A 13,201-nucleotide genomic window follows, 5' to 3' on the forward strand; every position below is an offset into this window, starting at 1 on the left:
TGTATCAAGTTATATGTAAAATCTCACATCACAACAACGTATTATGTCCAAATCCTATTGAAGAATTTCATTACGAAGGGTTATCAACAGAAAAAATGAGTACACGGACAATAATTTTATACGTTCTAAATGACACGTCAATGACTAAGAGCTGCCCTTTCTTCTTTGCGTCGAAAAGAGGCCCAAAAGTGTTGGAGAGAAAAGAATTCAAAAAAGAACAATAATAATCTAAGTGCAGATTTGGAAAATAATAATCAGCCCGGACCAAGTGGAATTGAAAACCTAGCAAGTTCAAGCAGGGTCGGAAATAAAAGACAAAGAGTAGAAGACAAAGTAGAACGTCGTAAAGAGGTTCAAAAACATTCAGATCAGGATAGAGATTATGAAAGAACTAAAATTCAAAAGTCTTAAAAAACTGATAGTAAAGATTGTATTAGCACTAACAAATGGAAATTATTACCTGGTGAAATAACAGAACAGTGAAAAGAGATCGAATACATGGACACAGGTGATATGACAGAAGTATGTAGATATTGTTCGGCTTTAAAGTTTAAGTCGGAGGCTCATAGATCGTCTAATTCATATTGCCATCAGGGAAAAGTAGTGTTTCTTCCCAATGAAGAGGCCTATCTGTGAGAATTAAGATTTGTTGTTTGGTGAAAGTGAAATCCACAAACACTACAGGCAAAATATCTTAATCTACAATAATCTGTTCGCATAAGCATCATTCAATGCTCAAAACGTAGATTTACATGATTCTGGACCCTATGAGAATCTGTGGTCCTGCAACAATTAAAGCTACAAGTTTAATTTTGAAGAAACCACAGTTCGGTCAGGTGTATATTTATGATCATGGAGAAGCGATGCAACATAGAATCGAAAAAGTTAAACGATCGGACATATTAGAATTCTACAGCCAATAATAACTTCTTTTCTAGAAAACCACTGCATAGAACAACACACTGGATACTACGGATGGGTAAAACATCTTCAGCAGCTTGTTGCACAGATATAAAGACCCAAATCTCCTCAGGAAGTACAGTGTGCTCTGTCCCTTCTTATACAGCCTCACTGTGTTGTCAGACCAGTACAGGTTGTTGTTTATGTAACAGCCAGGTACTTGTAACTCTACACCACTTCCACATCCTCCTCCCTGAATGGTGACTAGTCTGAGAGGCTTTTTGGTGCACTGGAAGTGTACCACCAACTCTTATGTCTTGCTTATGTTGAGCTGCAGATGGTTGTCAGTGCACCACAGGACAAAGATCTACAAAAGCCTCTCGTCCTCTGGCTTGTTTCCATTATTATTGCAGCCTGTGACGGAGTAGTCATCTGAGAATTTCTGTAGATGGTAAGTGCTGGTTTTGTACTGGAAGTCCATTGTGTAAAGATTAAACAGGAAGTTAGACAGGACAGTTCCATGAGGTATTCTAGTATTACATATCACCATTTCTGACACACAGTTTTGAACGTGACAAATTGATGTCTGTTGGTCAGGTAGTCCATGATCCAGGAGATTGTGAGGGTATCAAGATTAATAGCCTTGATCTTTTTCCCCTGGTTGATGAGACAAAATGGTGTTAAAGGCACTGGAAAAGTACAAGAAAATTATTCTGACATGAGTTCCAGCCTTATCCAAGAGGGAAAAAGCTCTGAAGCATGTATATCAGAGCATCCTCCACACCTGTATGTGCCTGAGGATCAGAGATATTCTAAAACCACTTATCTGAGATGTTGCAGGAACAACCTCTCAATTGTTGTCAGGATGTATAAAGTAAGAGCACCTAGTGTGAAATCTTTGGAATCACTAGAGTGCAATTTGTTTGTTTTAAACAGCTGTGAAAGCTACTGCAAACTCAGGTAAAGGTAGAACAGGTGCCAAAGGTACCCACGGAGCTGGCTGGCACATGTTTTCAGCACCCTGGGACTGATTCAGTCCGACCCTGCAGCGTACTTGAAGCAGAGTTTGTCATCTGAACCAGCAAAGATAAGAAGTCTCTATCTCTGCTCAAAATACAGGAAGTAGAAGAGGACTGGAGACCACAGATGTTATGTCATTATAGGGGAAGGTTTTACAGGGTAGAGATAGCAGTTGGGATTCCGGAACCTTCTCGGGTTGCACACAGAGGAGGCTAGCAGCATTAGGGGAGGGCACAACTGACAAGAAAGTTAAATCTGTTGAAGAAGTGCTTCAGTTCATTAACTCTGTCCTTGTTCCTTTCCTCTGCAGATTTTGCAGTCCACATGTAGTCAGTAGTAGTCCTCATCTTGCTCCAAACTTCCTTCACGTTGTTCTGTTGTAATTTGTGTTCAGGTTTGTCTCAGTAGTGGGCAAAACCAATGTACCCCTTAGATACTGCTTCTTGAATGCTACCATAAGGGGTGAATCTTCATTACAGAATCTCTCCGATATATGACTTATTTATACCTGTGTAATTTGGTTTAAACAGAATCAATTTACAAATTACTTAATGCCATTTTGGACAAACCTGTTTTACCCTATTGTAGTTGCCCATTGATTTTTTCCTTTACATGAAGTCTTTGCCTAAACTGACTCATCTTTAACCAGCAGAATAGGGGGTTGAAGCTGCAGTTGCCTCACAGTTCCAGGGATTTTGGTTTGACTACAGGTTCTGTATTGTTTGTATGGAATTTGCTTATTTTCTTCATGCTTGCTCTTGGTGTTTCCAGTGTCTGCCATTTCCTCCCAAGTCTTATGTGTTAGGTTATTTTACATTAAATTGGTCTTTGAGAAAAGTATCTATCTATCTATCTATCTATCAATCTAATCTAATCTAATCTAATCTAATCTAATCTAATCTAATCTAATCTGAGTTGTTTTCAGTTTTCCATTCAAGGCTGCTGGGAATATTTAATCTTTTCAAGTGCTTTTGTATAAAGGTCACCGAAATCACAACTCTTGGATGTTTTTCCTTTTCAGTTTCTTGTATACAATAGCACTATTAATGGATTAGCAGCCAGTTGTAAATGCAGAGAAACCCAAAGAAGTGGATGTTTGTTGCGAGAAATCTATTTAATTAACCCAAAGTAATTTCTTGTTTTTGTCAGGTGCAGAGAAGATGGTTAAGTACAGTGCCCATCCAACCTGTTCCACCTCTGAAACAAACACTACAGCTGTATTTACGGACCTTGGAGCCCATTGTCTCAGCCTCTGAACTGGAGCAGAGCAGATTGATTGTGGAAGAGTTTGGCAAGAAGGGAGGCGTGGGTGAGCATCTTCAGGACAGCCTGGAAAAGAGAGCAAGACGAACATACAATTGGGTATGCAGAATTGTGCACGGGTGGATGGCATTGGAAGCTTAACATTTCATTTAATTTTGCCTTGAATTGAATAGACACTTTATGATTACTTAATGAAAGACTTTAATATTGGAAATATATTCTTATCATGATGTTTCATAAGGTGATAGTTTTATGTTTTGTCCCAAGTCTTTTACATACAGTGTATAAGACTGTATTAAATTTCACAAAGTTCAATTGCAGTAAACCTCAACCTCTTTCTTGGGAGTACCTCTGTGGCTGCTGTTTAAATAACCAGACAAATCCCAGCCTTCAGTTCAGATCTTTTTAAATTAGTTACCCTGTTTCTTATATAGTTACTGAGTTAAATTCACAAATTAATTGTTTTCACAATACTGTTTTGGAGAAACGGGTATAGAAAATGTACCACATAATATCCTGTCGTCATAGCATATGGGACTCTTGGTAACCTGGTTTATTAATTTCTTTTTGATTTTTAACAATTAGACTACACAAAGTGTTAATTTACTTTTAATTGTTTTCATAAAAAAAAACAAAATCAGACTTAATAAATTGCCAGCATCAGTGCATTAATATTGTGTCATAAGTGAAACACTCTAGTTCAGTTGTGTTGATTCCTTTGAGCTCATCCTCAAAATGCTGCTGTAATGACTGACACTGTGTAAGAAATAAGAGAGATTAACATTGACTGGTATCTCCAGGAAAGCAAATCCTTTCTTGTAAACTAAGCACAAAGACTTTTGTAAATTCTGATAAACAACTTATGGGAATTCCTACAAGGGCATATTAAATGCTGAAACAACAAAATAGCAAGCAAGAATTGACACTTGATTAATTAATTTGGTTAGAATGATAACCTTCAGGTGTGGTTTAAAATCCTGAACTGTGCTTGGCAAACCCTAATTTAGTGCAAATTTGCATAAATAACTGTGCTTTTCTTCAATAACCAGCAAGCCCGCGATTCTTGAAAGAATCGCAAATCCAAGAATGGCAATCACTTTCTGTTCCCTCCGATACTTGGAGGGATGAAATATCATGGAGGGTGGGTGCATCCTGGGAAAGTTCATTTAATTAAATAAACATATTTGTACTAAAGCGGTTTCGTTTTGGAGCTGTGGCTCATCTGGTTCTGGTGTTTCAGAAGCGCGTTGTAGGTGCCTTCGTTTATTGTTTTTATCCATGCAGTCTCTTTTTTGTTTTTCTATGGCTGTGTCGTCAGCGAGAAGTCGTTTGCTGACGGCGGCGGATTCGCATGCTGAAGTGACCATGGCGGCGGATCCGGGCATGGAGGTCTACATTACTAAACGAACGTGGTATATGCGGTGGTGTGGGCGGTCACGTTCGGGCGGCTATACAACCTGGCGTGCACTCTTTACCTCAGGTTTAGTTCACAGGTCGTAGCCATGGTAAACTTTTCATGTAATTAAATAAACATATTTGTACTAAAGCGGTTTCTTTGTGTGGGCGCCTTCGTTCATTGTTTTTATTCATACGGGCTCTTTTACATGTTGTAGCCATACAGGCTCGTGTTTGTATTACTAATCGTTGAGTTCCTTCCATTTGGAGCCGTGACTCGTTTGCCTCTGCTGTGTCAGAAGCGTGTTGTGGGCACGTTCGTTCATTGTGTTTATCCATACGGACTCGTTTTGTATTTCCGTTAGTTGAGCGCTTTCATTGTGGAGCCGTGACGTCTTTGCTTCTGGTGTGTCTGAAGCGCGTCGTAGGAGCCTCCGTGTATTGTTTTTATCCATGCGGTCTCGTCTTTGTTGTTCTGTGGCTGTGTCGTTAGGTAGAAGTTGTTTACTGTTAGGAAGCATACTCCAACTTACACACACTGACTGCTGGCACAGTGGATTAGAGCAGGTGTAGTTTACAGGTTGTGGTGTTTGGGCGCCACCTACTGACTCTGGGAAGCCGCTGGGTTTGACTCTGGGGCGCTGCGGCATAGTGCGCATGCGCATCAGCGCGTCTGCCATGCATAAATTAAACTGTCGTTTAGTAACATATAGATAAACATTGTCTCTTTTGTTAGAATTAATATGTACAAGGTTTTGAGTCTGTCTTATCATGGCTGATTTTACATTACTTACAAAAGCAAATTTATCTGCCTCTGGCAATTCATTGAAGGTTCAAATGCAAAGAAGAATCCCCACAAACCTTTCAGGAATTGTATCTTCTCCAAACAAATGTCTTAGGTTGCATGACATTTACATAGATTTATATGAATAATAAACTGAAGAAAACTGTGGACCTGTACTCTGTATAGTGATGTGTATCTTGGTTTAACAAAATTCTTTAGCACCTTCAATATGCAATTATAAATACTGCAAAACCTAGTCTGCATGACTGAAACAGATTCAGCTGTGCTAACATACGATACAAATTTTCTGAGCCCCTCTGTGTAAATTTTTATATCTGACAGAAGAAGCAATGTTTTACAAAAATCCATTGTATTATTTTTTTTGCTACAACAACAAAGTTTGCCCAGAGTAAACTTCAGGAACAATATTAATGGTTCTTTAAAGGCACATCACATGGATTCCTTGCTGATGTATGGTTGAAAGAATTTAGCAGCCTTTTATGAATAATTAAAAGATCAAAACATGAAACAAATATTAAAGTAAAAATGAGGTATATCTTTAAAGTAACAAAATAGATCACACTGAATTCCTCTCTCCATCATTCTGCTTGTTTTTGACAAAGTATATTATCATAAAAACAATTAACCCTTGTAGCAGATATGCCCTTGATCCACCTCTCGGACCCTCAGGTACCACTCCAAACACGATGTAAAAGCACAAGACTCTTTTATTGTCTTCTTGTACAGTGCACAAAGCACCCTCCACTCCACACTATTAATACAATTAACAATAAACTACTCAATAATACTCTCTCCTCCTCGCCCAGACACTTGCCGCCCTACCTCCCAGCTCAGCTCAGTGTCTGGGCTTTCCCACAGTCCTTTTTTCAACCCGGGAGCACGTTGTTTCTTCCTGTCACGTGACCATGACGTACTCCCGGGTTATAGGGCAAATAAGAGCCCACGAGCCCCCCTACAGCGACGCCTGGTGGCCCCCAAGGTATCCAGCAGGGCTGCGTATAAAAACTACATAGTCCATGAGGCCCTGCTGGAACTCAGGGCACGTCCACGCTGTCCGGAGAGCTCCTCCTGGTGGCCTGGGGGTGAGGGCCGGATTAGAAGCCAGCAATCCACCACACCCTGTAGATATATTTATATCAAGAAATACCAGATGCTTTTCCTATTCTGAAATAATGAGTATATTGCTACACTTGCACGTTTAGTCCTCACTGCAGTGGTTTTCCTTTTTTAGTATTTAAAAAAAAAAATAGACTATCTGAAAATGTGATATTCCATTCAGTATTTCTAATTCTTTTATTCATTATTAATTAATAAAATACATTCTTCCTTTTTTTCCTTTTACTTTCTCTAAGATAACCATACATAACAAGAGAGAAAGTACTGTATAGGAATCATGAAAAAATTTGACCTTGAGATTTTGAAGAATCTTGACGTTTTAGACCTTCTTGAGTCCGAAAATACCATTTTTAATATTATGTCAGTCTGTGTGTAAACAAGATAACTCAAACGCTTTGACCTAGGTCAATGAAACTTGGCACACCTGTTTTATATCAGAAATAAGAAATCCGATCAACTTTTGGGCCACTTCAAACTGAATACTTAAGCAAATTTTTCAGTAAACCATGGTTATAATTACAGATGGATGATTCCAATTTTGTGTAGTTGTTTATAATGATAAAAAGCAAACAGATATGAAATTTGAGAAAAATTACTCAACCAGAAGTAGTATTTTATTTAAACAACCATCTGAAATATGTGTATCATGGAAATATAAATGTGTACATGATATTAAAAAAACTGTATTCAATATAACACCTGTCCTTTCAATAACTATTATTAATTTTTTTCTTAATTTATACATCAGCAGTTTAACAATAACGTGCAAACATTGAACATGCAATATAAATATAAAGATGTAATCAGAACAATAAGCTGCTACATCCCGTCATGCTCCTGGTAATACATTTGATTTTATGATTTTTTTTTTTTATTTCTGCCATCATTATCATAATTAAATGTAGCTAAATGCAGTTTTACCTATAGCAATTTATTGCAACAAATATTATATAATACTAACACTTTTTCTATGTTTTTAGGTGACTAACTCTTTTTACTTTGCATGTAATCTATGTACCGTATATGTAATCAGGAAAAAATTCCAGCACAGTTTTCGACATCCGTAAGTGTGAAAAAATCATATTAAAACAAAGTTTGATTATAAATAGAGATAAATGATTGATTATTATCAATTAGTTATGATGAGAAACAAAGAGATATGATATTTGAGAAATATTTCGCAACTGCAAGTGGTTCTAATGACCTTTTCCCCTAACTCAGTATATGAGAAAGTGGAGGGGAGCACACTTCCAATTTTTCCATTACAGTGTCAAAAGCTGCCAGAGGTTATAAAAGCACGACCTGATAAATACAGTAAGGCAGGAACCATTCCTCGATGTTAATGCGGTTAATTTACAGGGCACATTCACACTAACTTGTGCTGAACTAACTCAGAATTTCTAGTAAACACAACATTCATATGTTTGAGATATGAAAATGTAACCCAAGAAAACACATATAAACATAAGAAGATAATGCAAATTCTACACATAGAAAGTGGTTCTTGGTTCTTGGGACAGTGTGTATGGATTGTTAGGTACTCCACCATCCATGGATTTATTGAAACCACATTTTGCTTTATTTCAACTTCAGCAGCATTCAGATATAGATGAAACACCCGCTAATTGTAACAGACATTCATGCACATACCTGTAATCCAACTGGACTAATTAGAGTGTCCCATTAATCCAAAGTACATTTCTTTTAGATGTGGGAAGGAACCATAGTACTCTGAGAGAATCAGCACATTCTTAATGAGAGTGTATACAGGAGAGGAGAGATGGTGACTGTGCTTTGAGTTAAATTTGGTTTCTTAAAGTTGTTATGCCATTGTCTGCTGATAATTATTAAAATACAAAGCTGAAATGAAGTTGAGTGCTCGTTAGTAACATGAGAAGGTGTCTTATTTTTTATTTTACAAAGCTATTATACAACCAATTCAATTAACTATCTCATACAACAAATGAACACAGAAAATCCTTGGAGAATGAATATGAGAGGAGGAAGAAAGCATTAACAAAAATAACAGAAAAACTGATCTGCCGTGACTTTGCATTACAGCGAGTAAGCATAAAGTTATTTGTTTGATACACTTACAAAATGTGGGAAAACTGGTAAAAAAAAATACCAGAAAATAATACCGTGGAATCGCAGTATTGCAGTGGACATTGCTACTGCCTCATTGGTCTGGTATTCTGAATCCTGTGTGTGAACGGTGTCTGTGTGGAGTTTGCACATTCTGCCCATGTCTGTGTAGATTGTTTTTCTAAATCCCCAGAGAAGTAGGATTGGTTAGGTAAATTGGTGATTCCGAAACTGGTCCCTGTGAATTGCGCCCTGCCTCATGTCCAGTTCTACCAGGGTAGGTTCCACCCAATGTGGCATATTAATTAAACTAAGTGGTTAGGAAAATATTATGGAGTGACTCTTTGTACTGAAGTCTTATTGTTCGTTGCTGAAATAACAATACATCAGAATGATAACTTGAAATTAAAACAGTGCAACAACAGAACAAGAAAACTATAACTGTGAACATTAACAGTCTTATTGCAGTTCTTCAGAATTGTGGGTGACTGTCTCTTGCAGTCATGTTATCTCAATTCTGACAAACTTGGTGACCATCTTCAGCCAGAGGGTGACATCTCTGGATGTTGCAATCCAGGGCATCCCAAAGGTGGTCTGTTGAGTTAAATGTCAGGAGAAGAGGCATGCCAATGTCATACCTGCACAACAGCTTTTGTTCTTCAAGACAGATGCAACCACATCAGCTGTGTGTGATCTGGCATTGCTTTGCTGTAGAGACAGGTCATGGAGTGTAAGCAGAAGGCCTTTCACAGGTTGCCTTGATCCAAGATCAGCAGCATGGAGCCTGTCCCTCTGTGTCCTGTAATTGATAGGAACATTGCCTTTGCCAGCATTATTACCACTGGTAACTGCTGAGATATATATGTGTCAGTCTTCTCTGGGAGTGACCAGATCTTTAATGGTTAGCAGTCCTTCCAGCTTTTGAAACCTTGCCTATAGTCAGATAACAGTTTGCTTGTGATTTTGTTTCTTTATATAGAAGCTTTTAGAAATGCAATTAAGTACTTGTAAGTGGTAAAAGTGAGTGAGAAAGGTTTTAATTCAAGATTTGCTCTTTGGAGATCAGTTGTTTGTGTCTTTTAGGAAGCCAAAAGAAAATTGCTTTATTTACATCAATATAATCCGCTTTTATCAAATTCATTTTTGCAGTTAAAAGTACATGTGAAATTGATCTATAATCCTAACCAATTTATAATTTGAAGAGAAAAAACTTCAATAAAGTAGTCATCTATAATAAGCTTTGCTGTCACAAAGATCATTTTCTTCTCACTTTTATCCAAACTTGGGCAAGAAAGTTATATATCTCTTAGGATATTTCCCCAACACACCTTGAATAAAGGGGTTTGGGTTGGGCAGGCGGCAATATGGTATGATGAAATTATCCGTATTAATCTCTTACTTGCAAGTGTTTTGTGAAAGCTTTATCCCACTCTGAAAAGTGTATTCTACCTTGTTTATTGACTTCTTTTCATGCAGTACTATTTAAAGTATTCAGAGCCTTTAAATGTTTTCAAATATTGGAGGATTACAAATGATACAGATACGCCTGTATTTGTATTGCAGTTTCACATATGAAAATAGAACACATTTGAAGTCACTGGCTACTTGTTCTGTCCGTATCTGTCATTTGTGTACTCTGGTTCTCCTCTCATATCTCAAAGATGTGTTAGCATAACTGTCAACTGTAAATCAGCCCAGTATGAGTGAGTGTGGGTATGCATGAGAGTGAACTTTATATGTTACAAAATGGACGGATAGACGGTTTATCTTCAAGTGAAATGTCAAAGCATGCAAAAGTGTAAACTTTCAATCACTCTGCATTCTCATGTCATTCATTATGTACAGTATTTCCATTTGCTCCACAAACCGATGATTCACAGAGCCAAAGTATCAGTACTTCTATACTGAACTGTAAATATCTTTTTTAATATTATAGAGCCTGTAATTAGATTCAAAGTATTTTTGTTTAATGTTCGCTGGTTCAGTGCCAGTGGTTATCTTCCTGTTTTATACTGTTAAAATGAGCAGGTACATTAAGCTTTAAAATGAAATTGCTTGCATGAATTTGTTTGCACGATTTATGCCTCATATTGTAGTTGTTTTTCTCAGCATAAGAGAAGAATGTTATGAATACTTTGATTCCTTCTTTCTTTACATATTATGCACTGCACAGCACCATAGGTGTTATGAGGCAATAGCTTTCTATTGTGTTTATGTATCAGCATGTATAGTTTTTACAGTTAATTACTGCCTCCTTTTAAAATCCCTCAGTTTTTATTTGCATGCCCAGTTCAGAAAACACATCAAATGTTTACCATAACAGAATGCATTTCGTTTGTGTCACCGTATCAGTTGAAAGTGTAAAACTGAAAGCTAGCACATATCTCATTTGTATAATGGGTCCATAAGCAGACTTAGTCAAATATGTGATAGATCAATGCCAGCAACAAAAATCTTATCTGTAGTAGTTTACCTTCGAAATGTAGGGTCATGAGGACTGAAACCTAATTCACAAGTATCAAACACAATGTGGAAACCAGTTCTAGTCTGGGTGACAGTAGATCATAATAGTAATGTTCTAAATTTGCATTCTGACATTCATCACTACTGTATTTCCACGTGAAAAAGATCGCAATTTATAGTGTTTAGCAGTATTGCATTAATCCTATGTAGTACACATAATAAATATCTACTTAAGTGTGAGTTAACAAAAATAAGCAAACCTTAAATAAACAAACATAAGCTACACATACAAAGATAAAAAAATTTGAAATATCATTCATAGTAGTAAGTTATACACAGTATAGCTTTGGCAACCAGGAAGGGCAAGTTCTTCACCTGCACTTATCATTGGTAGGCTGGGGTGTTAACAAACAGATCAATAAGTTTAATTTGCTAGTATTTTCAAAGGCATTCCCCATGTTCTGTTTTTACACAGGTCTCAGAATGGTGGCAGCATACTGCATATCTAGAAAGTCGCCTCCCCCTGGCTGTGCACTCCAATCCAGCAGTGGCTCTACCAAGACAAGACTACAGAGATTGGAAAGGCCAGCTTCAGTAAGTGTTGGTAAATGAAAAACATGTTAATGATTGCATGCTGAACTGAAAAACAAAATGATCTAAAAGTGAAAAGAACTGTTTCAATGCAGATCTGTGTTGACTGATTTAGGATTAGAATTATCATCACAAGTACAGTAAAAGAAGATGAATATGGGCATCATTATAAAATGATGGTGTATCTTTTCTGTTGTAGATTTGCAGCAAGACTTATTGCTGGAGTTCTTGATTTTAAAGCTAAGATTGAAAGGTAAGTGTGCTAGGTTAAAGATCTAAGCAGTGTTTTGATAACTATCAATCTTGTACCTGTTATCAAATTCCAAGCATTTATAATGTATGCAAGTACTAATGTTAGGGAAACAATCAGTTATTCATAATAGAGACACAACATGAAAGGATCGTTGTGCACAAAGGTCTAAATACAAACTAACATTTGGCTGAATATGATCCTTGTGGAAGACCTCAGGTATCAAGAACGATCAAAAATTAAAAGATTCTGGAGTACTTAAGCAGAGTCCAGATATAATTCAAATACTAGCATATAATGGTCAGGTAAATGAAAAAAAAAATGGAAATGTAAAGTGGTATAAGAATTGAAGCATTATCAATTATCAGAAGTTAAGGGGGGGATCATTTACACTTTTACATGGACAATTCAAGTTCTTTACTGTGCTTTATTTACTTGTGAGACACACTCATTGATTTTAGCTTGAGACCTTGCTTTTAAAAATATGTCTAGCATTAGTCATTTTAACCTCAAATGGGACCTTGGCAACACAATAATATCTATAATGCAGGAGTACAAGATAGGCGTTCATGTGTTAGTGAAAACAATGAGAATGTGTCAAAAGATTAAGTGTATGGTCTGTTGTTGTCACTCTCTCTTTCAGTTAACCACCTCTGTCCAGCTCCGTATGATGGTACTCTGTATCACAGTCTATGTTACTTGATTATTGTTTTCTAGTGCTTTGTGAAAAATAGCTGACTGTTTTTTGTCATTTGTGTTTCATTAATTTATTTTTTTTTATTATTTTCCATTTGCTGTTTAACTTGATTCTAGTTTTTATCCTGTGTTATTTATTGAGCCTTTTCTGTGCTTTCCTATTTGTTCTTTTTGAATGTTTTTGGGGAGTGTTTAGCATGGGAATGTGTTATATAAGTAAAATATATTTATTATTATTATTATTATTTAATAACTATCTGTGAAGGTAATGTTAACTAGAAAGTAGACACCAAACTCTGGAAATTTTATTTTTGCCTGAGAAATTCCTAATTGTTGATTTGTACATTGAACTTTACTTTGAAGTAACTGATAAATGTGTTTACCGGTTTAGAAAAAGTGAAATATAGCTGCAAGAGATTATTATATTTGAAAATTAAAAGTCTTGGTCTTTTTTTTTTTTTTACAATTTTGTAGTAATTTCAAAGTGAAAGGATGAATTACCAGTAGTTAACCTTTTACACAGTTTACCATGTACTAACAGACAGGCCTATGGGTTGGGGTAAACAATGCATACCTAACTAATCATAACAGAACATATAATATCATGTTTCAGCTTT

General features: G+C 36.6%; 1 protein-coding gene across 1 annotated transcript in view; it reads left to right on the top strand.

The window, feature by feature from the left end:
• The window catches only part of LOC114651089 (carnitine O-acetyltransferase-like), a 55,786-nt gene that overhangs the window by 7,898 nt on the left and 34,687 nt on the right, over positions 1-13,201 (top strand). Inside the window, exons 2-4 of the mRNA XM_028801051.2 lie at positions 3,070-3,282; positions 11,523-11,641; positions 11,838-11,891. Coding sequence (XP_028656884.1) covers positions 3,070-3,282; positions 11,523-11,641; positions 11,838-11,891 — 386 coding nt within the window. The remainder of the gene's footprint in view (positions 1-3,069; positions 3,283-11,522; positions 11,642-11,837; positions 11,892-13,201) is intronic.

Source organism: Erpetoichthys calabaricus, chromosome 1 (genome assembly GCF_900747795.2).
Source record: "Erpetoichthys calabaricus chromosome 1, fErpCal1.3, whole genome shotgun sequence".
Taxonomy (NCBI): Eukaryota; Metazoa; Chordata; class Cladistia; order Polypteriformes; family Polypteridae; genus Erpetoichthys; species Erpetoichthys calabaricus.